The 23,292-nt window shown below is 39.2% G+C and overlaps 2 protein-coding genes across 24 annotated transcripts in view; one reads left to right on the top strand and one right to left on the bottom strand.

Moving 5' to 3' along the window:
* NEK1 (NIMA related kinase 1) overlaps positions 1–23,292 on the top strand; it is a 204,003-nt gene that overhangs the window by 74,494 nt on the left and 106,217 nt on the right. For 20 of the 23 annotated variants that reach the window (XM_033403551.2, XM_033403557.2, XM_049711346.1 and 17 more), the window contains 2 exons: positions 1,985–2,148; positions 15,265–15,367. In XM_033403551.2, the coding sequence (XP_033259442.1) occupies positions 1,985–2,148; positions 15,265–15,367 (267 nt within the window). The remainder of the gene's footprint in view (positions 1–1,984; positions 2,149–15,264; positions 15,368–23,292) is intronic. The other 3 variants (XR_007478039.1, XR_007478041.1, XR_007478040.1) reach the window with 1 other exon arrangement.
* LOC105748455 (60S ribosomal protein L17-like) lies at positions 17,532–18,149 on the bottom strand. Its single transcript, XM_033403573.2, has one exon. It carries the CDS (start codon positions 18,132–18,134, stop codon positions 17,580–17,582), a length of 555 nt encoding a protein of 184 aa, XP_033259464.1. The 5' UTR covers positions 18,135–18,149; the 3' UTR covers positions 17,532–17,579.

Below are 23,292 nucleotides of genomic sequence, written 5' to 3'. Positions count from 1 at the left end.
CAGTTTTCTATTTTTATCTTGAGCTGACTTTTTTTAAAATCAGGCTTTCTTATAATACTGTACACAATTCTTGCGTCAAGATGTTAACACAAGTTTTACCTCACTGGGTACACTGAAATGCCTTTTATTTGGTTCTCGTATTTTCCTTAGCCAGACTTCTTCCTCAGGATGTCATCACCTGGAAGCTCTTCTCCCTTTCCGGGCAGTGTTCTGGCTTCTGCTCTCATCTGCGTTTGAGTGCTGCCCCTCCGCTTGAGTCATGTCACTTTGTCTTCGTTTTGGTGCTGCTGGCCTCTGCCTCTGAGGTTCCTATTTCCTCTTTGCAGTGCAGTTCTTGCCCCCTGACCTCTGTAACATTCTACACTTACTCAACTCTCATCCTGACATCTCTGTTTTCTGTGAGTTTTCCATGCGCTTGGGTGCGTGTGTTCTGAGGCTGCGTCCTACGCCTTTGCCTTCATCCTTTGTTATTTCCGCAGAGAACCCACAGCTCCCTTCACCGTTGACTTCTCTGATTGCTTTTCTTTGCTCGCAGGCTTCTTGGCTTGGTGTCAGTGCAGCAAGCCTTCTAATTGGTTCCTCTACTTTGTTCTCTCTCTTATTCTTGCTTATCATGTGTAATTTGACTTACTGACCTTTTTTTTTAAACTTTATTTGTTTATTTTTGGCTGCATTGGGTCTTCGTTGCTTCACACGGGGTTTCTCTAGTTGTGGTGAGCGGGGGCTACTCTTTGTTGTGGTGCATGAGCTTCTCATTGCGGTGGCTTCTCGTTGCAGAGCATGGGCTCTAGGCGCACAGGCTACAGTAGTTGTGGCACGTGGGCTCAGTAGTTGTGGCTCGCAGGCTCTAGAGCGCAGGCTCAGTAGTTGTGGCGCACAGGCCTAGTTGCTCCGTGGCACATGGGATCTTCCTGGACCAGGGCTCAAACCCTTGTCCGCTGCATTGGCAGGCGGATTTTTAACCACTGCACCACCAGGGAAGTCCCACCAACCTTCTAAGAAACTGTCTTAATGCACTTTCCTGCTAGAAAATGTATGCGTGCTTTCTGTTGTTTAGTCTATGAACTCGCACAGCTGAGGGTAGTTACCTGTGATGACCTTTTAGGACCAAATAACACTTCCTATCTGCCTTCTTTCTAGTTAACTTCTTACGTCTTCCTGCATCCTTTTTCCCCCTACTGCCAACACCTAAACATACACCTCCAGTGCTTGTTTTTACTTTAAGTTTTACTTTAATACCATGGTTCATATTTAATCATTTACTCTTTCTTTGTTACATTGCTTTCAAGGCTGGGTTGAATAATATTTTTCTCCAGTGATTTTTTTTTTTGGAATTTTTATTTCTCATAATTTTTTTTTTCTATTTTGTAAATTTGCTCAGTATTTACTACTTTACAGTGTGCCTGTGGCCACTCATTTACTACAGGAAATGAAATGTTTTTCAAGCTTTACACTTTGTTTCCCAGTTTGTTTGTCAGCTGCTTAAGGATTGGTATGTTGTTTTGTTTCTTTTATTTACACCTAGAGTATTTTTCAGTGGTGTTTATATCCTCATTGCTTGTTGAATTGGATTTGGGGTATGTTAAATGCCATATGTTTTCGTTAGATATAATTTTGAGTGTTACAAAAGCAGGCTCTGTTTTATTTATAAGCTATACATATTTAAACTTAATAGGATGGGATCACATAAAATGTATACTAGAAACTTGTTTCAAAACTTGTTAATTAAGACCAAGTTTTTTCATAGTTACATAAATTTAGTGATAGTTTATATTTTAGTTACATTGAATTAAGCTTTATTGTTAGTAACAAAGTATACTAGTTTTTGATAGTTAATGGTTATAATATAGTAGGAAAACATGTTAAATTAGGTAATTGCTTTCTAAGAGTCAAGTGTTGAAATTTACTTTTTTCTTTTGAGGGTAGTACAGACCTTTTAGGTCTTGTGAGACAAGCATGTGAGAGCTCTTTGTTTGATTCCTAGGCTCCCCTTTTTGGCAGTGGAGGGGCTGTGGCTCCATCATCTTTTTCTTCTCGCGGACAGTATGAACATTACCATGCCATTTTTGATCAAATGCAGCAACAAAGAGCAGAAGATAATGAAGCTAAGTGGAAAGGAGAAAGACATGGCCGAAGGCTTCCAGAAAGGTATGGCATGTTCTGCAGAAGTTGCTTGTGCTTTGCTTTAGAGAAAGTAATGGAAGTCATCATGCATATTTATTGGCAGAGGTATCCCACCTGGAGTACATCCAGGATTTCCCAAGGGGGCTGCAGGTCATCACCATTCCTCTGATGCCGATGCTCTTAGAAAAACTTGGAAAAGATTGAAGGCCGTGTCTAAACAAGCCAATATAAACAGGTTGGACCGTGATGATCCATAAATTCACCCTTGCTTGTAAATTTGTCTTAGGCCATGTACAGCCTAATACCTACACCTTCTGGGTGTTTTCTCCATTATACATAGAATATTTTTTGCCTTCTGGATGCAGTCATTTTCTTATGTGCAAATTTGGCCCTTGATTACATGTGGAAAACATGTAGCTCTTCAGCCTGATTTTTGTAGCTTATATATGTTATAGGCTGCACATACTATTTAAAGGAACATGTGATAACTTTGAACCAACATATGGTTGTAATAACTTTATCCACTTGCTTTAAATAAATCAGAATATATTTAAAATGGAATTACATTCTATGCAGAAATCCAAGACATGCCTTTGGGTCTTCCTTTTCCTCATTACTTAGAACCCCACTTTTCTCTTTGTCTTTCTCTGCATGTTCATCTCTGATTGATGGCTCACTATGATCCTGTTCATTGGGTTTTTTCTTTTCTTGCATTAATTAATTTAATATGGTTGCAGTCAATAGTTTTAACTTGCATAGTTCCTTTTTTTAAAGTATGCATATATGTTTTTTTAGATCTTCCCATTTCTTCCATAAAAACGTTCCAGTTAAGAGCAGATACCATTTTGTGAAAATTTAATTTGTCATTTTACAGAGAATACTTTTGAGTGTGATAAAACTCCTTATGGCTCTCCCAATTATAAAAGATTATTAAAAGGTAGCTGAGCAGAGGTAAATAATTGAGGGGAATACAAATTAACATTATGAATTATGTACAGTAGCCTGAAGTGTTAAGCTAATTGTAAATACTTCCCATTTTTGAGAAAAGAGGGCTACAGACTTCCACATATGCATGTTTTTTATGAAATGGTAAAGAAGATTTTTGTGTGGGGTTTTATCCTCTGGTATTATTGACCTTTCTACTATATAATTTGTATGGCTTTTTTTTTTTTGCGGTACCTGGACCTCTCACTGTTGTGGCCTCTCCCGTTGCGGAGCACACGCTCCGGACGCGCAGGCTCAGTGGCCATGGCTCACGGGCCCAGCCGCTCCGCGGCATGTGGGATCCTCCCGGACAGGGGCACGAACCCGTGTCCCCTGCCTCGGCAGGCGGACTCTCAACCACTGCGCCACCAGGGAAGCCCCTTTTTTTGTTTAATTTTAATCAGATCTCTTAAAATAAATGTGTATAGTATAAAGAAAATAGGGAAAACTATGTTATGCTTCTTCACGCTGTTCATCTTCCATAAGGTTTCTTGGTTCTTCACAGTTGGAGTGACGAGTAATGGACTAGTTTGGTCCGTTTGCATCAGGCTCCCATATAACCTTGAAATGTTCACATACATTTACACTTGTTTCATATTGTCTTCAATGACTGTGTATCTCAGTTACTTCTTCCACTAGAACACAACTTCCATTCAGTCTTTGTTTGAGCATCAGATATAGTTTCAATATTTTAATTTTCAGCTTTTCAACCATTTGTGATTGTGAGATCGTTTATCATTTCCTTTCTGCTAACTTTGGGGGGCTTAGCAGTACTCAAACATATAGTGTACCTTTTCTTATGTTGCTTTGAACTTGTTATTATTGATGATAGATATTATTTATTGCATACTTATTATGTACCAAGTTATATTTACTTATCACAGCATCCCTTTGAATTAGATATCACTCTTTTAATAAGATGAAGAAATTAGGACCTGCAGAGATTTAAAACCTGTGTATGGTCAGGCCACTAGTAAGTGGCAGAGGTAGGATTTAAACTAAGTCCGTCTGAGTGTAGAGTTCAGCTCCTCGAGCACCGTTTTAAGGACTTCTCAGCTTCTTGAGATACTACTAGTGAACAGGCAAAACAGGTATTGGTTTAGTTGGTTATAAAATTTTAAAATATTGGGTACTTTAAAGATTAAACATGATACCAAATACTGAATGAACTTTCATATATATTCATTGAATTTATTTTGGTTTTATGTGAGGACGTAGAAAATGGAAGAATTGGTAGCAAACTGGAGATCATCAAGTATATAATTTTCAAAAGGCAGATTCTAAAAACTAGACTAGTTTTTTTCATGTTCATCCCAGGCAAGATTAAAAGTAGAGCCTGCAAACATCTTAAAAGGAAGCAGTCGGGCTTCCCTGGTGGCGCAGTGGTTGAGAGTCCGCCTGCCGATGCAGAGGACGCGGGTTTGTGCCCTGGTCCTGGAAGATCCCACATGCCACGGAGCGGCTGGGCCCGTGAGCCATGGCCACTGAGCCTGCGTGTCCGGAGCCTGTACTCTGCAACGGAAGAGGCCACAACAGTGAGAGGCCCGCGTACCACAAAAAAAAAAAAAAGAAAAAGAAAAAAGGAAGCAGTCATCAGTGCAATGCAGCATAAATTCACAGAGAATGGATTTTGTCAGATACAGCCTTTATTTCTTTTTAGGGTTGTAGGCTAGAGCTATAGTTCTCAACCTGTGTGCTGAGGCAGGTTGGAGCCTCACAGTGCCTTGGATATTTTACAGTTGTGAGGGAAACGTAACTACATCTGTTGGACAAAGTGTAGACCATACTGTTAAGCAGTTTTGACCTAACTGTTTAATGAATGGGACCGCTAGGTATTTCTTTCGGCCTTAGAGGCATTGTGAAAAAATTACTTAGATACCTTGTAGGGTATATAAACTTCAGCAGGATACTGTTGCCAGGGTGTCTCAGTGTAGACATGGTAAAGAAATATAAATAAAAATTGTTAGGTGGATTAGTCATTGGTTAAAGAATTATATTCAGAGGATGCTGGTTAATATTTTGATGTCCAAATTAAAAAAGTTTTAGAAGCGCGTCCTCCTGTAACTAATCTCCATTTTTAAAGAGGACATAGAAAAAACATTCAAAGGATATAGTCATATTTCCAGAAGACATAAAGTGGAAAGAAATAGTAGTTATGTTGTATGATTGATCAGGAAACAAAATAATCTCAGTAGACCATAGCTACAACTAACTTGATTTAGAGAAAACTTAATGGGAATTTGATGTAGTTTTGAGTCTGAAAAATTATCTGACCAAATAAATATACCCTTGGAAAAGGTTTGTAAATAGCATACACTAAAAAGTTGAACTAATGACCTTTCATTGCCTCTTGGATCAAATTGCAGCCCCTAAGTGGCCTGCAGGGTATCTTGGAGGCCTGTGTACTTCCTTGGCCTTATCTTCTGCTCTTTCTTTCCAGAGTTCTGGGAGTGCAGACTTAAAAGACATGTTTTTCCTCATCCTTGTTCCTGTGTACCTGCTGCTCCCTCTGCCCAAATTTTTGCCTGGTTAATTCCTACTTACTATTCTGGCGTTGGTTTAGGTTGACAGGTACTTACTAGGTCTATAAAATGAAAAATAAAATAAAATTGGAGACCTGATTGAGGACTTCCAACTTTTAATTTGCCAAGTAAGCTCATTTTAAAAAAAAGTTTCTCAGCCCTAATTCCATCCTTTGGTAAAAGAATGAACATTTTAATATGAAAAAAGTAGGGTGACACAATCTTAGAATGCAGATTATCCTTTGGGATTAAATAAATTTGGATTTGTGAAAATTGTATTAGTCGTTTCTTTATGTTGTTGACAACTGTTGAAAACTCAGTGATGAGTGACCACCGGTTAGGGGACGTACCCAGGCTGATCACCATGCTCTTCCGAGCCTCAGCTAGCTGTGGTCTGGGCTGCTCTCACATCCTGCCGTGGGTCTCCTCGTGAGGCTTGAGCTGTGAGCCGGAGAGCCCCCTCGGTTGCTGCTTGATGGCTCCTCAGGGAGCTTCTCGGGCACCCCCATCACTGTCGCCATCGCCACCACTGTGCCTCTACCGCTGTCCTCATCTTAGGGCTTTTATGTGTAACGTTAGTATAACCAGGTTTCACACAACTCTGCCTTGGTCAGCAAGCCATTTTGTCTCGTGAGGGCAGCTTTACAGCTCTTTCTTCTTTCAATATGTTCGTTTTACAGTTCAATATTAAGAAGTCAAATTTATTTATTTTATTTTCAGATCCTGCTAAGGTATACACTCCAGTAGGTTAAATTAGGGAAAGAAGCAAGTTAAAACACGTTGATAAATCAGCCAGTTTAAACACATTTGAAGGATTTGCTTCTCCTGCAAACTCCTTGTGAATGAAAAAGAAAAATAATAAAAAGCTTTCAAACTAGTATAATTATATATTGCTATAAGAATAAAAATGCCCTTACCTTTTATAACTAGTAATCATTGGTAAGAGAAGAATTCAACTATTGTGTGTGTGATATGCTCCTAACTTCATACTTACTAATACCCACTGTCTCATATTTACATATGTATTGTAATCCTTTTCCACTGTCATAGATCAATAACTTTTCCTACTCCGTCACACTTAAAGTGTTGTCTTTTTTTTAACATTTTAAAATTTATTGGTATAAAGTATTCCATACTGAAAGCAACAAACGAACAGAAGTCTGTTTCTCCAACTGTGTGAACACACAAGTGCCATTAACAATGAAGCAAGCTGTATATCCAGCCTGGAGAATTCAGTGGGTCTGCCTTCTCAATCAGTACTTTCATTTTAATGTCATTCATATCCAGGAATTACCAATGCACCTTGGTACAAGGACTCATTTGTTTGCAATCTGGTGTGATATGAAATTATTCTAAGACAGACTATCTTTTAATATTTGGTACACATTTTTTAAAAAAATTTTATTTATTTATTTTAACATCTTTATTGGAGTATAATTGCTTTACATTGTTATGTTAGTTGCTGCTGTATAACAAAGTGAGTCAGCTATAGGTATACATATATCCCCATATCCCCTCCCTCTTGCATCTCCCTCCCACCCTCCTTATCCCACCCCTCTAGGTGGTCACAAAGCACCGAGCTGATGTGCTATGTGGCTGCTTCCCACTAGCTGTCTGTTTTACATTTGGTATGTGTATATGCCCATGCCACTCTCTCAATTCATCCCAGCTTACTCTTCCCCCTCCCCGTATCCTCCAGTCCATTCTCTACGTCTGCATCTTTATTCCCGTCCTGCCTGTAGGTTCTTCAGAACCATTTTCTTTTAAAGATTCCATGTATATGTGTGAGCATACGGTATTTGTTTTTCTCTTTTTGACCCACTTCCTAGAGAAATGGATATAAAGACAAAAATAAATAAATGGGACCTAATGAAACTTAAAACCTTTTGCACAGCAAAGGAAACCATAAACAAGACGAAAAGACAACCCTCAGAATGGGAGAAAATATTTGCAAACGAAACAACTGACAAAGAATTAATCTCCAAAATATACAAGCAGCTCATGCAGCTCAATATCAAAAAAGCAAACAACCCAATCCAAAAATGGGCACAAGACCTAAATAGACATTCCTCCAAAGAAGACATACAGATTGCCAACAAACACATGAAAGGATGCTCAACATCACTAATCATGAGAGAAATGCAAATCAAAACTACAATGCAGTATCACCTCACACCAGTCAGAATGGCCATCATCAAAAAATCTACAAACAACAAATGCTGGAGAGAGTGTGGAGAAAAGGGAACCCTCTTGCACTGTTGGTGGGAATGTAAATTGATACAGCCACTATGGAGAACAGTAGGGAGGTTCCTTAAAAAACTAAAAATAGACCTACCATATGACCCAGCAATCCCAGTACTGGGCATATACCCTGAGAAAACCGTAATTCAAAAAGAATCATGTACCACAATGTTCATTAAGTGTCATCTTTGCATGCCAGTGTTTTGCTTTATTCAAAGGCATTTATTTATTTTACTTCCTTTAATCCTCAAGTTCCATTTTAATGCTGTTTCCTTTGCTGAAGTCAAGAAAGCTCACATATTTCCTGATTTTAAAATAGTGGCAGCCGGCCATCCTGTCGTCCCCCTTTCACTTAGGATTCTCAGCCAAATGTTCAGACCTCTTTTTTCTCTCCCTTTCGCTCAAGGAAAAAGAAAACCTGAAGGAAAATCGAAAGTGGCTTTTTGGTCTTGTTTTTCTGCTTACCAAGGTGATATAGATTAGCTTTAGAAATATTGGAAGGTATCAGTAGGTGTTAGAAACAGGAGAAGAAATCACTGCTCATCCTGCAAGGCAGTCACTATGAAGACTGTGGTCTATTTTTGCATCTTTTGTTCATATTTCTTTTTCTATAGTTAGAGGAGATCAAATCATGCACAAAGTTTTATCTGCTGGGGTTTCTTTTTTTTTTTTTTTTTTGGTATCTGTTTTTATTTAACATTTTTACCATAAAAATTTTCCCATGCAAAAAATTGTTTTCATGGGACTTTTGATGTCTGTATTCGATTCCAGTGCTGTTAACTATAGTTTATATAGCAAATCCTCTAATATAATACATTGTAATTTTTCACTTTTTTGAACACTTTGTGTTTTGAACATATTTTTTATTTCTCATTATTTCTGTAGAATACAATCTTAGAAGGGTAATTCCTGGATTAAAGGAGTTGCTCTGTTATGTTCTTTATGAAGGCTCTAGAAAGAAATATTACTAAATTTATTGAATTTATGAAATTAAATTTATTTAACTAAATACTACTAATTTTCTTTCTACAAAAGCTGTGCAAATTTGTGCTCAGTCTAACAGTATATGATTGTGCCCATTTTATTACCCCCTGACTAGTACCAGTTACTCTTAGGAGCTAAAGAAGTTTTTGAAAAATATAAAATTTTAAATTAAAGTAATGGAGGAAATGAAGTTTTCACTATATTCACTACTGGTCACACAACAGAATATTGACAAAGCATGTGCCCATGAAGATGGTGATGATGAGGATGATGATAGTGACATAAACATAGGAGCTGCTGCTGGGTTGCGTACTCTGTACCAAGACCACCGCGCAGGGATTTACATGCCTCGCCAGTTCCCGCTACCTGTGGATTGTGTGCTTGTGGATTTGCCTGCTTGCTAAAATTTATGTGTAGACGCACATCAGTACTCCAAGTCCCTTCACGATCATTCCTGGGCATGTGCAGAGCTCCAGGGACTTTGAGTTGCCCAGTGCGCAAGTCCCAGCTGAGCGGGAGCAAGGCCAGCTCTGCTTTCCTGTTTCAGCGCTCATGAACAAATGTACTTTCATAGTCTGCTCAGCTGCATTTTCTGCATTTTGGGGCATTTTGCTGGTGATTTCATTGCTTAAAATGGCCCTCACGCCTTGTGCTGAAGTGCTGTCTGGTGTTCGTAAGTGCAAGAAGGCTGTGATGTTCCCTTATGGAGGAAATATTTGTATCAGAGAAGCTTCATTCAAGTGTGAGATACAGTGTTGTTGGCCGAGAGTTCAGTGTTAATGAATGGACCGTGTAATAAGGTGTCTTTAAACAGAAACACACATATAACAAGGTTGTATATTAATCCATTGGCGAAAATGTTGTAGCAAGAGGCTGTCAGGAGCCTAACTCTGTAATTCTCCTCGGGGTAATCATTCAGTATGTGCTAATTCATATTCACGGTGACTTTATACAACATAAGTACCAGGAATAATGAAAGTTGATTATTATTAGCTCATCTAGTCATCACCAGTGCTACAAGGCACATATTATTGTTCCTAGTTTTATAGATTAAGAAATTGATATATGATAAATGACTGTATAAATAACTAATTTCTTGAAGGCCACATAACTGTTTATTAGTAAAACCGGGAGTTGAAGTTGGACAGTTTGGTGCCAAAGTTCACTCACTTAACTTTTGTTCCATATTGACTTTACTAAGGCTTGAAACATTTTATGAGGAAAATTAGAGAAGCTGGGAAAATTTCACTACCTTTAAAGAAAGCATGCTTAAAGGAGCAAGTTCAGAAGAATTGGATGGCTTGTCTTGTAGAAGAGGAATTAGATTTCTTTGTATTTCCACATTGTAGAAGTACTGTGATTAGAAGTAAAGAGGCAGATTTCCATCCATTATGAGGTGTGTTTAGTGGATGGGCTGTTGTGGGATTTAATCAGTGCTCTCAAACTGAAAGTATTACACTAGGGGTTTGAATGACCATGTGTCAGGGATATTTAGATGGGAATATGAGAATACTTTATTCAGCAAGAAGTTGGATTAGTTAATACTCAGGGTCTCCTCCAATTTGAATATTATGATTTTTAAAAAAATTTTAACATCTTTATTGGAGTATAATTGCTTTACAATGTTGTGTTAGTTTCTGCTGTAAAACAAAGTGAATCAGCTATACATATGCATATATCCCCATATCTCCTCCCTCTTGTGTCTCCCTCCCACCCTCCCCATCCCACCCCTCTAGCTGGTCACAAAGCACTGAGCTGATCTCCCTGCACTATGCAGCTGCTTCCCTATTCTTTTGTTGAACTTTTTAGTACTGTTGGCATTATAGAGCATTTTCTCTACACTGTCATAACTTCTGGTTTTTATAATTTGTTTGTTATTGTCATATGTAATCAGTTCATTTCCCTGATTCAAACTGAATCAGCAAACTGAAATCTATAGTCATCTAAGAGTGCTTCAGGTTATCTTTTCCTCATATTTTAGATAACCCATATTTGCTTCTTCCTTTTTCATGGTGTTATTTTTCTTCTTCCCTTTTTATCAGTAACTCTGGCTCCAACTTCGCTTTTTATATCCATGTCTTGATAACACACCTCAATTAGCATTTTTTTTTGAAGACTAACTTTTTGCAGCAGTTTAGCTTCACCACAAAACTGAGGGAGACGGTACAGAGATTTCCCACATGCTGTCCCTATACCCGTTGTGAGCGTCCCCCACCAGAGTGGTATGTTTGTTACAACGGGTGAGCTTATATTCAGTGTTTTTAACGTTAGAACCTCAATCACGTGAGAGCATCTTATGAAACCATTGCGTGCCTCTAATCATTTGTATTTTATTGAGCTTTTACTTTTCCAAGTCTTTTCCTCTGTATTGCTTAATTTGAGTAAAGCTGACAACAATTCCGTTCCCTCAGGTAGACATTATGCTGCTTAAACAGAGGAGGAAGCTTAGTGAATACACCCACGACATCCTTTTTTCATTTCATTAACCCTATACCACCCCAACTCTTCTACCTTAAACCATATTGACTCATTTTTCACTTCTCGGATTATTTCTGCTACCTAGATTGCTGCCATTTTTATGTTGCTTTCACCTCTTAAACAAATCCATTTTTAGTCATCTTTCAGAATTTTTAATTTCCCTTAGTAAAAGGTTTGAGCCATGGATATGAGGTATCTTACCCACATCTTTCCATTTATTCATGCATTTGTATAAAAAAAGAAAATAATTTCCTTTTTTCTCTTGTCAGGATGAAAAAGAGTTTGTCTCATTATTTCTTTTTTACCCATTTTAATGTCTCTGTATTTCACTTTCCAGATTCCTAATTTCTTACTGTATATTTGTGGCTTATATAGTATTTATATTAATCATTCCTTTACTATTAATCTAGATTAATGTTCTACTAATTTTAAGTGGCATAAGTTTGGAACTCAAAAGATATGGTCTATTTAATTTGTTTAAAAAAGAGTATACACATATAAATTCTTTTATTTATTTATTTTTGGCTGTGTTGGGTCTTTGTTGCTGTATGCGGGCTTTCTGTAGTTGTTGGGTCTTTGTTGCTGTATGCGGGCTTTCTGTAGTTGTGGCAAGCGGGGGCTACTCTTCATTGCATTGCACGGGCTTCTCATTGCAGTGGATTCTCTTGTTGCAGAGCACAGGCTCTAGGTGTGTGGGCTTCAGTAGTTGTGGCACTCAGGCTCAGTAGTTGTGGCTCACGGGCTCTAGAGCACAGGCTCAGTAGTTGTGGTGCATGGGCTGAGTTGCTCCACAGCATGTAGGATCTTCCGGACCAGGGATTGAACCCGTGTCCCCTGCATTGGCAGGCAGATTCTCAACGACTGAGCCACTGGGAAAGTCCCACATATAAATTCTTAATGACATTTAATGAAGAGAATGACTATTAAATGACTATTAAGTTAATTGACTATTTCCTCTATCCCTATGAGCCTTGCACATGTATATAGTTTGTGCTCACAACTCAGTACAGTTTTACTACTGAAAGGGGAATAAGAATATGAGAATGGGTTCTTCTTTTTGGTATGTATTAAGTAGTAAACAGAAATGCATGTGAAAAATGAAAACAGTATAGGTTTTTAAATATTATAAGGAATCATAGAATCAATTAAACTAGTTTTGTCCTTTATTCTTTTAATAAGGTATATTACTCTGATTGATTTTTATATGTTGCACCAACCTTGCATTCCTGGAATTCTATTTTATACATCTTATATCTTCAAAGACAGATGTAATATTGGTAAATAGTTGACACTCAATAAGTATTTGTTTAATAAATGAGAAGATAAAAGAAATAATGGTAAGCAAAAATCACTACAGGTTTTAAGTTTGTGATTGAAAGCAACCAGTTATATATACTTGCTTATTTAAACCAGCTTAGGAAAAAACTATTCAGTAAAGCAAAACTTATAGATTACATAAATAAATAGAATGGATAGTACTATATTTACATAAATGCTGTGAACATTCTTTAAATCAAAGCTGTTATGTGTATGATCAGGTTCTTAGTAAAATATTTCTTTGTAGCTGAATTATTTGATTTAGTGAATCAAATCAATCAGTGAATATGAATTAACATATGCTGAGTTGGAGCCCCAGACTGACAAACATTGGAGATACTCAGTATCTTAGAATGGGAAATCAAGCATAAAAACTTTGTAGAAGTTTTACTTTTATAAAGGTTAGAAAAGGAAGTCAGTGCATTCAGGATACAAAGCAGAGATTTTATCTAATTGTATATGGTGGTGTAAGCATCCAGGACTCCTCAAAAGAGCCTTATCAGTAGATGTACAGTTTCAGATGACATATCTGAGCGTCATACTCTCTGAAAGTTTATCTGTCGTCTTTAGGCCCAGCCTTATATAAATGGGGCTATAGCAGACCAGAATAACAGCCTTGCCTATATATTGAGCTGGTCAAAATGTTTGTTCAGGTTTTTCTGTAACATACAGAAAAATGAACGTTTTGGCCAACCCAGTATATGAAGGAGAGTTTCCTAGCCTCAGCAACCAGAGAAGAAAAAGAAATGAAAGGAATCCAAATTGGAAGAAGAGAACTAAAACTGTCACTGTTTACAGATGACATGATACTGTCCATAGAAAATCCCAAAGACGCTACCAAAAAACTACTAGAGCTCATCAAAGAATTTGGTAAAGCTACAGGTTACAAAATTAATACACTGGAAAGGCTCTGAACCAGCTATAGAGATTATCTAATCCTAGAAAATTCCAATGATGGAGTTTCACAAGAATATCTTTTAAGCACTATGAAAGTTAAATGAATCTTAGGCCACTGTCTTCCATAGCTTTATGGTAAATCAGATTTTAAATTTCTACCATTTAATTTCATATTTAAGATTCTTACATGTCCCAGTACAGTTGACCCTTGAACAATATGGGGGTCAATCTGCATATACTTATAGTCAGCCCTCCATATCTGAGGTTCCTCTGCATCCATGGATTCAACCAACCATGAACATGTAGTGCTGTAGTATTTACTATTGAAAAATATCCGCATTAAGTGGCCCCACACAGCTCAAACCTGTGCTGTTCAAGGGTCAACTGTAATTGTTAACAAAACATGTAAAAGAAATAACTATTTGGGGTATGAAAATCAGAAGTGTTTAAATCTACTGGAAGAGAGAAGGCATTATTTCATATCTTTTTCTGAACATAACTTAGTTATGGTCCATCACAGAGGCTGTAGTAATTTTGTGTGCCTTCGTAGCCAATATCTGAGAAGTGCAGTCAATAACTTTCTCATCTTTCTTCCTTACTCACAAAATTACTGCAGTTGATACTATGCAATGAGTTCTCTGTTTACGGGGGGTGGGTTTTGTTTATTTTTGTATCTTTCCTAGTACACGGTAACGGACACAATATATATTATAAATTTATTTATTTATTTTTGGCTGCATTAGGTCTTTGTTGCTGTGTGGGCTTTCTCTAGTTGCGGTGAGCGGGGGCTACTCTTCGTTGCGGTGTGTAGGCTTCTCATTGCAGTGGCTTCTCTTCTTGCAGAGCACAGGGCTCTAGGCACGTGGGCTTTAGTAGTTGTGACACGTGGGCTCAGTAGTTATGGCTCACGGGCTCTAGAGCGCAGGCTCAGTAGTTGTGGCGCATGGGCTTAGTTGCTCCATGGCATGAGGGATCTTCCCAGACCAGAGATCAAACCTGTGTCCACTGCATTGGCAGGCAGATCCTTAACCACTGCTCCACTGGTTAGGGAAGTCCCACACAATATATATTAGATGTTCAAAATGTCATTGATATTTTTTAGTTGTCGTCTAAGGCCAACATGTTTACATTCTCTCATAGTTGTTAGAGGAGGATACAGAAACATAACTGGAAAAGATGGAAACAAGTAAATGTGCTTTTAGTTTTCTCCCCTAATCTATCCATTTTTCTTTTTAATAGTTGTGATATTCAAGGAATTCAGATTTTACTTTTTACTGCAGTTTTGAAAATTCACACAAACTCTTCCTTATTTTCGATGAGCTTTGAAGTTGCTACTCTGCTGCTTTAATCTTACTTCCATACTGATTGATATCTTTGATGCAGAGTTCTGAAATAAGCTTACCTACTTGGAAACTATTGAGATTTTTCTGTAGGTATAGTCTGAAATCATTTTATGTGTCTATAAGTAGAATAGATTAAATGAACATAGCAGTGGAAATTTTACCTCTATTTAAAATAATAATGTCTCCAATTTAAGTGGTAGATTCTAATATATGTGTAGCAATTTCTTCATTACAGAGGAAGACTTAACTTCATATCAGCCTTAATATTTTGCAAATATCTCTAAAGAAAATATGTAGAATAAGTGTAAATTTAAACTTTTTGAAATATTTAATGTTCAGAATTTCTAACTTTGCTATTTGTCCAAATTCCTCAGGCAGAAGGGGCAGCTGGCTGTGGAAAGAGCAAAGCAGGTAGAAGAGTTTCTACAGCGAAGACGGGAAGCGAGGCAGAACAAGGCTCGGGCTGAGGGGCATATGGTAGGATTTTGTTTTTGAGATTTTTGAACATGTTAGTATTCAAAGTGAAGGTCTGGAACAAGGTAGGTATAAACGCCAAGAGTCGTAATCCTTTATAAACATTTCCTCTGAACATTTGCAGAGCATTTAACCTCTCTTCAGCTATTTCTTTTATGCTAAGCGTGAAATTCTATTGTTCCTTGGTTAGTTGAGAGTAAGTTCGTAGCTGTATCCTTCCTTTTAAAAGAGTTGAAGTAGGTATAGCAACCCAGATATTTATATTAAATAAATAAGTTCTTACATTACTTTTTTCTTCCATTATGCTTCTGGTTTTAAATACTTTTAAGTAGCAAAGAATTGTAGAAGAAAAATGGAAAATAAACATTTGGGTAAATATACATGTAACTGTGCATTTACTCAAAAGTAAATTAGGAACAAAAGTATTTTAAAGCCTCCAATTATTCCAGTTAGCTGAATTAAGTCATGTACATAAGAAAATATTAATAGTTTTAGATCATCGTTTCAGTAGTTAATAGTTTTGACTTGCAGAGGTGCACAAATGCCTTTTCACCTTTTGTCCACAGAACACATGGTGATTTTTTGTCAGCTCAGCACCCGTGAAGCATCGTGCTCACGTAGGAAATAGGTCAATTGTATGGTAGTATGTTTTCTTTAGACTTAGATTTACTGTAAGTCCATAAGTGATATCTTTATGAGTTAATTAATATAATTATTCCAATAGGATTTTTTTTTCTTTGAAATAATATCACAGAAAAATAGTTAAATTTTTTAATGGTAACCCTGTATATGTGTAACACCCATGAGCTTGTTTTTCTAATACCTGGAATTAATCTGTATTTGTATCCTCTCTATAGACAGAGGAGAACCTCCTTTGTTTTCCCTTGCCCTATTTCTCCCATGTTAGTAGCATCTGGAATTTTAGTAACAGATTTTAAAAACAGTTATTAGACTTACCAAGATTTACACATTTCTTTCCTCAGCACAGTTCCTTATATACTACTGTCCTCCCTCAGTTTGTCTTCATGATGGAGACTATCCTCTCGTAACCTTTTGGAGAGAAACTGTCAAAGATATGTTGGGAAGGTCCTTATTTTGTCTTCACACTTAAATGTTAATTTGTAGTGGTGGTCTGCTGGTGAATTTGCTTAGCATTTATATGTCTGAAAAAGCATTTTGTCTTCTTTTTTGAAAAATATTTTTGCTGGATGTAGTCTTATAGGTTGAGAGTTCTTTTTCTTTCAGTTCTTTAAAGGTGTTTCTCCACTTACATCCTGGCACGCTGGTTCTGACCAGAGGTCTGCTGTCATTCTTAAATTTTCCTCTGCGTGTAATGTGTCTTTTGTCTCTGACGGCTTTTAACATTTCCTCCTTATCACTGGAAGTGGATTGATTTAGATGTATCTTGGTGTAGTTTTCTTCATTTTTATTTTGTTGGGGGTTCATTGAGCTTCTTGGATCAGTGGATTTATTGTTTTTATCAAATTTGGAAAAATTCAGCCATTATTTCTTCAAAATCTTTTTCTGTTCTCCTCTCCTTTTTCCTCTGGGTGCTCAATAGCCATACGTCAGCTTGCTGATGCTCTGTTCATTTCTTTTTGGTCCTTTTCCTGTGTTTGGTTTTGGGTAGCTTCTGTTACTGTATCTTCAAGTTCATTACTCTTTTTGTCTGCTTTGTGTAATCTGCTCTGCTCTTAATCCCATCCAGACACTGTATATTTTTCATTTCAGATACTGTATTTTTTAATCTCTTAAAATTTATTTGGGTCATTTTTATACTTTCCACGTCTGTCTTTATAATACTTACACTTTTCTCTACCTTCTTGAACATATGGAATATGATTAGAGTCGCCTTTTTAATGACCTTGTCACTAATTCTATTATCTGTGTCATTCCTGAGTCTGTTTGTTGACTGATTTTCTCTTCATTTGGGTAATCTTTTCCTGCTTCTTTACCTACCTGGTAATTTGTGGTTGGATGCCTGGCATTGTGTATTTTATCTTGGATTTTTTATATTTAAATACAAATGAATAAATTTATTCTGCGATGCAGTTATGTTACTTGAAAATAGTTTGAGTCTTTCAAGGTTGATTCTCAGCTTTGCTAGGCAGGTGGAGAACAGCCTTTCGTCTAGAACGCACTTGGCGCCACCGCTCAGGCAGTACTCTTTTTTTTGTTGTTTTTTACTTTTACTTGCATTTACTTTTTGCAGCATTTATTCCGGGGCCATAAGTTTTTGTTTTTTCAATTTCTTCGGGGATATCTTTTTCTTCTGGGCAACCTCCTCTTCTGCTTTAGGAACAATCTGGTTTTTTTCAGTGAGGATCATCTTAGTGTGGCAGGGAGAGCTCATGTATAGGTTGATCCAACCATGAGCTCTGTAAGTCCTGCGCCGCGTCTTGGGGGCTTTGTTCGCCTGGATATGCTCAATGACCAGAGAATCTACATCTAAGCCCTTAAGTTCAGCATTACTCTCTGCATTTTTGAGCATGTGCAGTAAAAATTCAGCACTCTTTTTGGGCCACCGACCCTGCGTGCAGCCCCACTGTTTGGCCTGGGCACACCTACCAACTCCACCATTGTAACGACGGAATGGCACACACTGCTTCTTTAAAGTGACGTCCTTCAGATACTTGGTGGCTTTTCGGATATGCATACCCTTAATGGCCTGGGCCGTTTCACAAGTGTTCTTAAAGTGAACACGAAGATTTGAACCTCTCGACTTGCATGATTTTGTGGGGTTTTCTGGGTCAAGTGAATAGTGAACCATTTTTAGAGGTCACCTCAGGCTGCTTACCGGAAAAGCGAGGCAGTACTCTTGACGCTCTGATGACGGATTGGTGGTACTCCAATGCTCTGTTGATTTGGAGGCCTTTCTAGTCTGGCTGTTGGAAGTGTGATGTGTTCCCAGCCCTCAGTGAGCCTGAGGGATTGGTGACGTCATGGTAACCGTCCCTCAGCAGGAGACTCAGGGGAAACCTCTGCGGATTCCAGGACTCTCTGGGCAGCTCTCTCTTCCTTGGTACCCCTTCCTGCAAATGGTACTGCTCTTCAGCCTCCCAAGCTCTGGCTGCTGTTTCCCTGACTCAGGACACCCTCTCCCTGTGCTGCAGCCTGGAGACTGGGCAGTTGCTGAGCTTACCTCACTTGTTACCCTTCTCACAAGGATCACTGTCTTGTGCTGCCTGTTTGCCAGTGTTGGAAAATCGTTGTTTCATCTACTTTGTCCAGACTTGTAGTTGCTGAAGGTGGGAGGGTAGATCTGGTCCCTGTTACTCCACCACAGCTGCAAGTGGAAGTCTTGGCTGGTAGTTTGCTGGGTGAAGAGATGTGGGTTGCAAGCTCTCCCCACCCCGCCTTGAAGCTGCTGCCTCATCATGGTCTCATTGACGCTCTCAAGTCTTGTGACATGGTTTTCCTTCACGTTCCTCTGTAAGGGTTTTTTCCTCTCTGAAAGCTTTTGGCACCGTTTTTCTGCCTTCCGTGTTCTGAAATATCGCTTGAGTGTTCTCGGTATTTTTAATTGACCTATCATGACTCTAACCAGATGCCTTCAGTCTGAGCACTCACCTTCGGTTCTGGGACATTCTTAACTGACGCTTCTTCACATATTGCTTCTTCTCCTTTTTCTCCTTAAGAGAACTCCGTTAAATGGATAGATTGGAACCTCTGCATCAAATGTCTTTTTTTCTGTACTTTTATTTCATCTTTTTTATCCCTTTGTCCCTTCTTACTGTTTTGGAAGGATTCCTGGGCCCGAATTTCAGCTCGTAACATGTTCTTTTGTTTTGTCTACTCCGCTCTTCAGCCCATCCAGTGATGTTTTCTCTTAAGTTTAGAAACTTGTATTCTCATGTCCATGTATCTTCTTAGTTTTCCTTGAAAGCTCCGTGATCTTGTACTCATTTCTCTAATGATACTTTGGTTATCATAAGGTCTTGTTCTTAGTACACTCTTGGCCGTGTCACCTCGGTGTCTTCAGTTTTTTTTTTCAGCAAGTCTGCTCCCTGTTTCATGGTACTGGCATCCCTCATACATTTAGTGTTTTTGTTGGTGTGTTCATGTTTGGGGGTGTCTATTCTACCCTTCGTTGCCTCTGTTTGGGTGGCCCCCTGGCGGGATGGGCACGTGTTGCTGACCTCTCCTCTGTTCAGTTTTTCATCACAGTAGAGGATGGGTGGGACACATTGCTGTTCGGCCAGGCAAATACATGGCAGCTTACTTTCTGGGCATTGGAGACCCCACCTTCCTGGGTGTCACCGGTCACCTGGAGCACCGGCCTGGCCTTTCAGTCCGGGCTCTCTCATCACTCGTGTCTGAAGGGAGCTGCTCGCAGAGATGGACAGTGTGCTGGGTGACCTCTTCTTTAAGCGCCATTGCTGCTGTTCCCCTCGTGCCCCGGCTGCCAGCTCATCGCAGAGCAGCCTCCTGTTGCTCACATCTGCTGCCGAGGCCTCTTCCCTACAGGCTGTGCTCATGACGCTTCTCATCTTAAACCCACATGTGTACTTTCCTTACCTCTGGGTTCCTTCTGTTCTTGGGACTACCCAGAGTTTCACTTGTTTGGGAGTGCTGGTATGCATTCACTGAACAACTTCTCAAGTGTAGAATTTTGGAAGAAGGGGAGGTCATGGTCTCACTGCAATCAGATATTAGTATTTTCGTTTTGTTGTTTTATCATTTTTAAAAGATGTGCTTTAGAAATCAGTGCATTTCTGACGGTGATTTTTATATGACTTTCCAAGATTCGTTTTGTTAACCTGTAAAGAGTTTCTTCATTCCCTAGATGACTATATGTATACGTGAAACTTTACTTTAGAAAAATGCGGCTAAAAAGTGAAGAATGTTTACTTTTCAGTATGTTTGGGTGGATGCATCGTATATTACTTTCTTTATTCACTAATACAACAACAAGGCAGTGTGTTAAACACTTTGGGGGTAATAGGTTGATTAATTGATTAAAGATGACTTAATTAAAGCTTACTCAGATATAGTTTCTCTCTGGAATAACTTAGAGTCTGGTGTTAGACAAGACTATATATTCTGGAAGCGTGAGGTAAAGAATAGAGGTGAAAGCTGAGGTTAGCTGTGGGGATTTTAAGATTTTAAGTTCATACAATTTTAAGTTCTAAATTGGAACTTTCTTATGATGAGGTAGAGGGGTTGTTTAAAATAGGCGTCTCCTTTTCCATGCTGTGTAACACAAATTACCATAATGTAGTGGCTTAAAGCAACACAAATTTATGACCTACAGTTTCTCCGGGCCAGGACTCTGGCACGTTGTAACAGTTCTCTGCTCCTGGTCTCCTGAGGCTGAGGTGGGTGTGTCAACAGCTGTGTCCTCAGCTGGAGGCTCAGCCACCTTCACCGACCCCTCAGGGGGCTGGCAGGACTTCCCTCCCTGCTGCTGTGGAACTCAGGCCTCGCTGTCTGAGAGCTTTGACTGGGACCATGTGGCCCCTTCATCTCAGCGTCAAAGAACTCCCTGTGCATCAACCCCCCACCTGCCGCTTCTACAACCAGCCAGGAAAACTGCATTTAATGGTCAGCTCGCTGGTTTAACGTCCCTCATCCCATTTATCGTGACCTAATCCTGCGGGTACAACCCATCAGACTTGCACACCTGGGGAGTGGGTGTGGGTATCAGGAAGCCTTGGGGGTCTTCTCCAGGTTCTGCCCGTCACAGTCCCTTTGCCTGTGACTTAGAGGCCGCGTCTGGGGATATAGACAAGGCGAGGGGGCGGAGCTGTCTCGAGCCCGTGCTTGGTGGTGGAGCACGCAGCCCAGGCGTCCACACAGAGCCTTGTAAGAAGTCACCTGTATTAACATGAAGTTTAAATACAGTGAAATTCACCAGTGTTGGGAGTGTATCTGGATGAGTGTTGACAGGTGTATGTAGTCATGTAACCACTGCCACAACCACAGGACAGCACCATTCCATCATTTCTTAAAAGGTTGCTTCTCTTGCCACCAGAGAAAAAACTGTCGGTATGTGAGATGATGGATGATAACCAGACCTACCGTAGTGATCCTTTCTCAGTATATGCGTGTATCAAGTCATTATGTTGTACACCTTAAACTAACAGTGTTGTAAGTCAGTCGTGTCTCAGTAAAACTGGAGGAAGAAGTTTTCTTGTGCCCCATGACAGTCAATCTTCTACCAGCTGTAGGCAACCACCGGTCTGCTTCCTGTCACTGTGGTCTTGTTTCTTCTAGAATTTCATGTAAAATTATTATACAGTATATAGAGTTTTGAGGCTGGTGTGTATCAGTAGTTCTTTTTTATTCCTGAGTCATATTCCATCGTGTGGATGTACCACAGTTTGTTTGTTCAGTCCTCAGTTGATGGGCATTTTTGTAGTTTCTAAAAGAGATGCTTTTAAAGCTCATGGGAGTAGCTGATCATTAATTTCCCTCAATTATATGCTCCCCATGCTCCCACAGAGCCCTTCTTTCTGAGTGGGCATATCCCTCTTTATTACCTGTAACTCAGTCGGTGACTGTTTTTTCTCTCAGACTTCTGAACACTGCTGGAGAAAGTTAAAGCTGTGATGACTAGTGTCAGATGGGTTTATGGCCTCTGGTTTCAGCAGAGCTTCAGTCCTTCTCGGCTGTCCTCTGAATCTCCGTGGTCAGCAGCCTCTCCTGTTGCCCACAGTGGGGACTTTCCTCCATGGTTTCATCCTTCTTCCCTTTCTGTGAAGATAATCATTACATCACCGAGAAAATTGGGCTTAAAAATCCCACATTTCGTCACATTTTCTGCCTCCATACTTATAAACTTATGCATAATTGTGCCCAATCTATCCTTGTTTTCTCCAGTCTCAGAGAAGGATATAACTTCCTCTGTTCAAAAGTAATCTTCCTGTTCCATCCTGTTTGATGATTATAATGCTGGTAATTGTTCACAGTGGTCGTTTACTGGGTGCTGATGTGTCAGGCTTAGTTCTAAGCTCTATACCTGTACTCACTCACTTGTCACAGCAGTGCTCTGAGGCAGGTTCTGTCGTCTTCCCATGTTACATCTCACTGAGGCAGCGGTGGAGAAGCTTAAGCGATAGCTTGAGCTTTACAGCAACCAAATGATAGGTTACATCGTGTTTAAATCCCTGCAGTTTGACTTGAGAGCCCACGCTTTCATGGCCTTATTTTCTGGGCCATGCTGTCTCTTTCCTCAAGGGTCCTCCTTACTCTATCACTTGCTTCCTCTCTTTTCTGAACTTCCTGTCTTTCCTGGCATAGCCCATAAATATATTCATGTTTCTCACGTTCTCGGCTCCTTCCTCCTCTTCATGGCCAGACACCTCAAATGAATGAAGCTCTGTTCTCTGTCGTTGCTTACCCGCTATTCGTAATCCTGTTGAAACAGAAGTCACCGATGTCCATCCTGCCAAATATAATCGAGTATTTTAAATCTTTATCTTACTTGACCTTTCTGTGACATTTGATCTCATGAGTTACTTCTTCAAAATTTCTTCCTTGCCTTCCGTGACACCAAATTCTCTTTGTTTATCCCTTAGTTTTCTGATTATTATTTCTTAATATCTTCTTCTACACGATTCTCTTCTTCCATAGTTTCTAAGGCTGATATTTCCTGGGATTCTGTCCTTGGTTATTTTTCACTGTAAGTTAATACCCTGGGGTGATCTCACTTACTATTCTACAAGGGACTGGTGACCTCAAAGTCTCTGTCAGTTACGCAGACTACCCTCCTAACTTCCATCCTGTCTAGCTGCCTTCTGGACATCACTTCCTAGCGGTCACATTGGTACCTTATTTTTAAATTTTCCTTTTATTATGTAAATCATCATACAATAACATTAACTTTATTTTTCTTCTCCAGTTCTATGAATTTTAACACAAGTATAAATTCACGTACCCACCACCACAGTCAGGATACAGAACCATTCCATCACCCCAAAACTCTC

This window comes from Orcinus orca, chromosome 6, assembly GCF_937001465.1.
Source record: "Orcinus orca chromosome 6, mOrcOrc1.1, whole genome shotgun sequence".
In the NCBI taxonomy this organism is placed as follows: domain Eukaryota; kingdom Metazoa; phylum Chordata; class Mammalia; order Artiodactyla; family Delphinidae; genus Orcinus; species Orcinus orca.
Note: the sequence above shows the minus strand (reverse complement) of the source record. Positions and strands in the feature narration are given on the sequence as shown.

Coding starts and splice junctions, on each gene's coding strand:
- LOC105748455 (XM_033403573.2), bottom strand. CDS start 18,134: ATGGTTCACTATTCACTTGACCCAGAAAACCCCACAAAATCATGCAAG.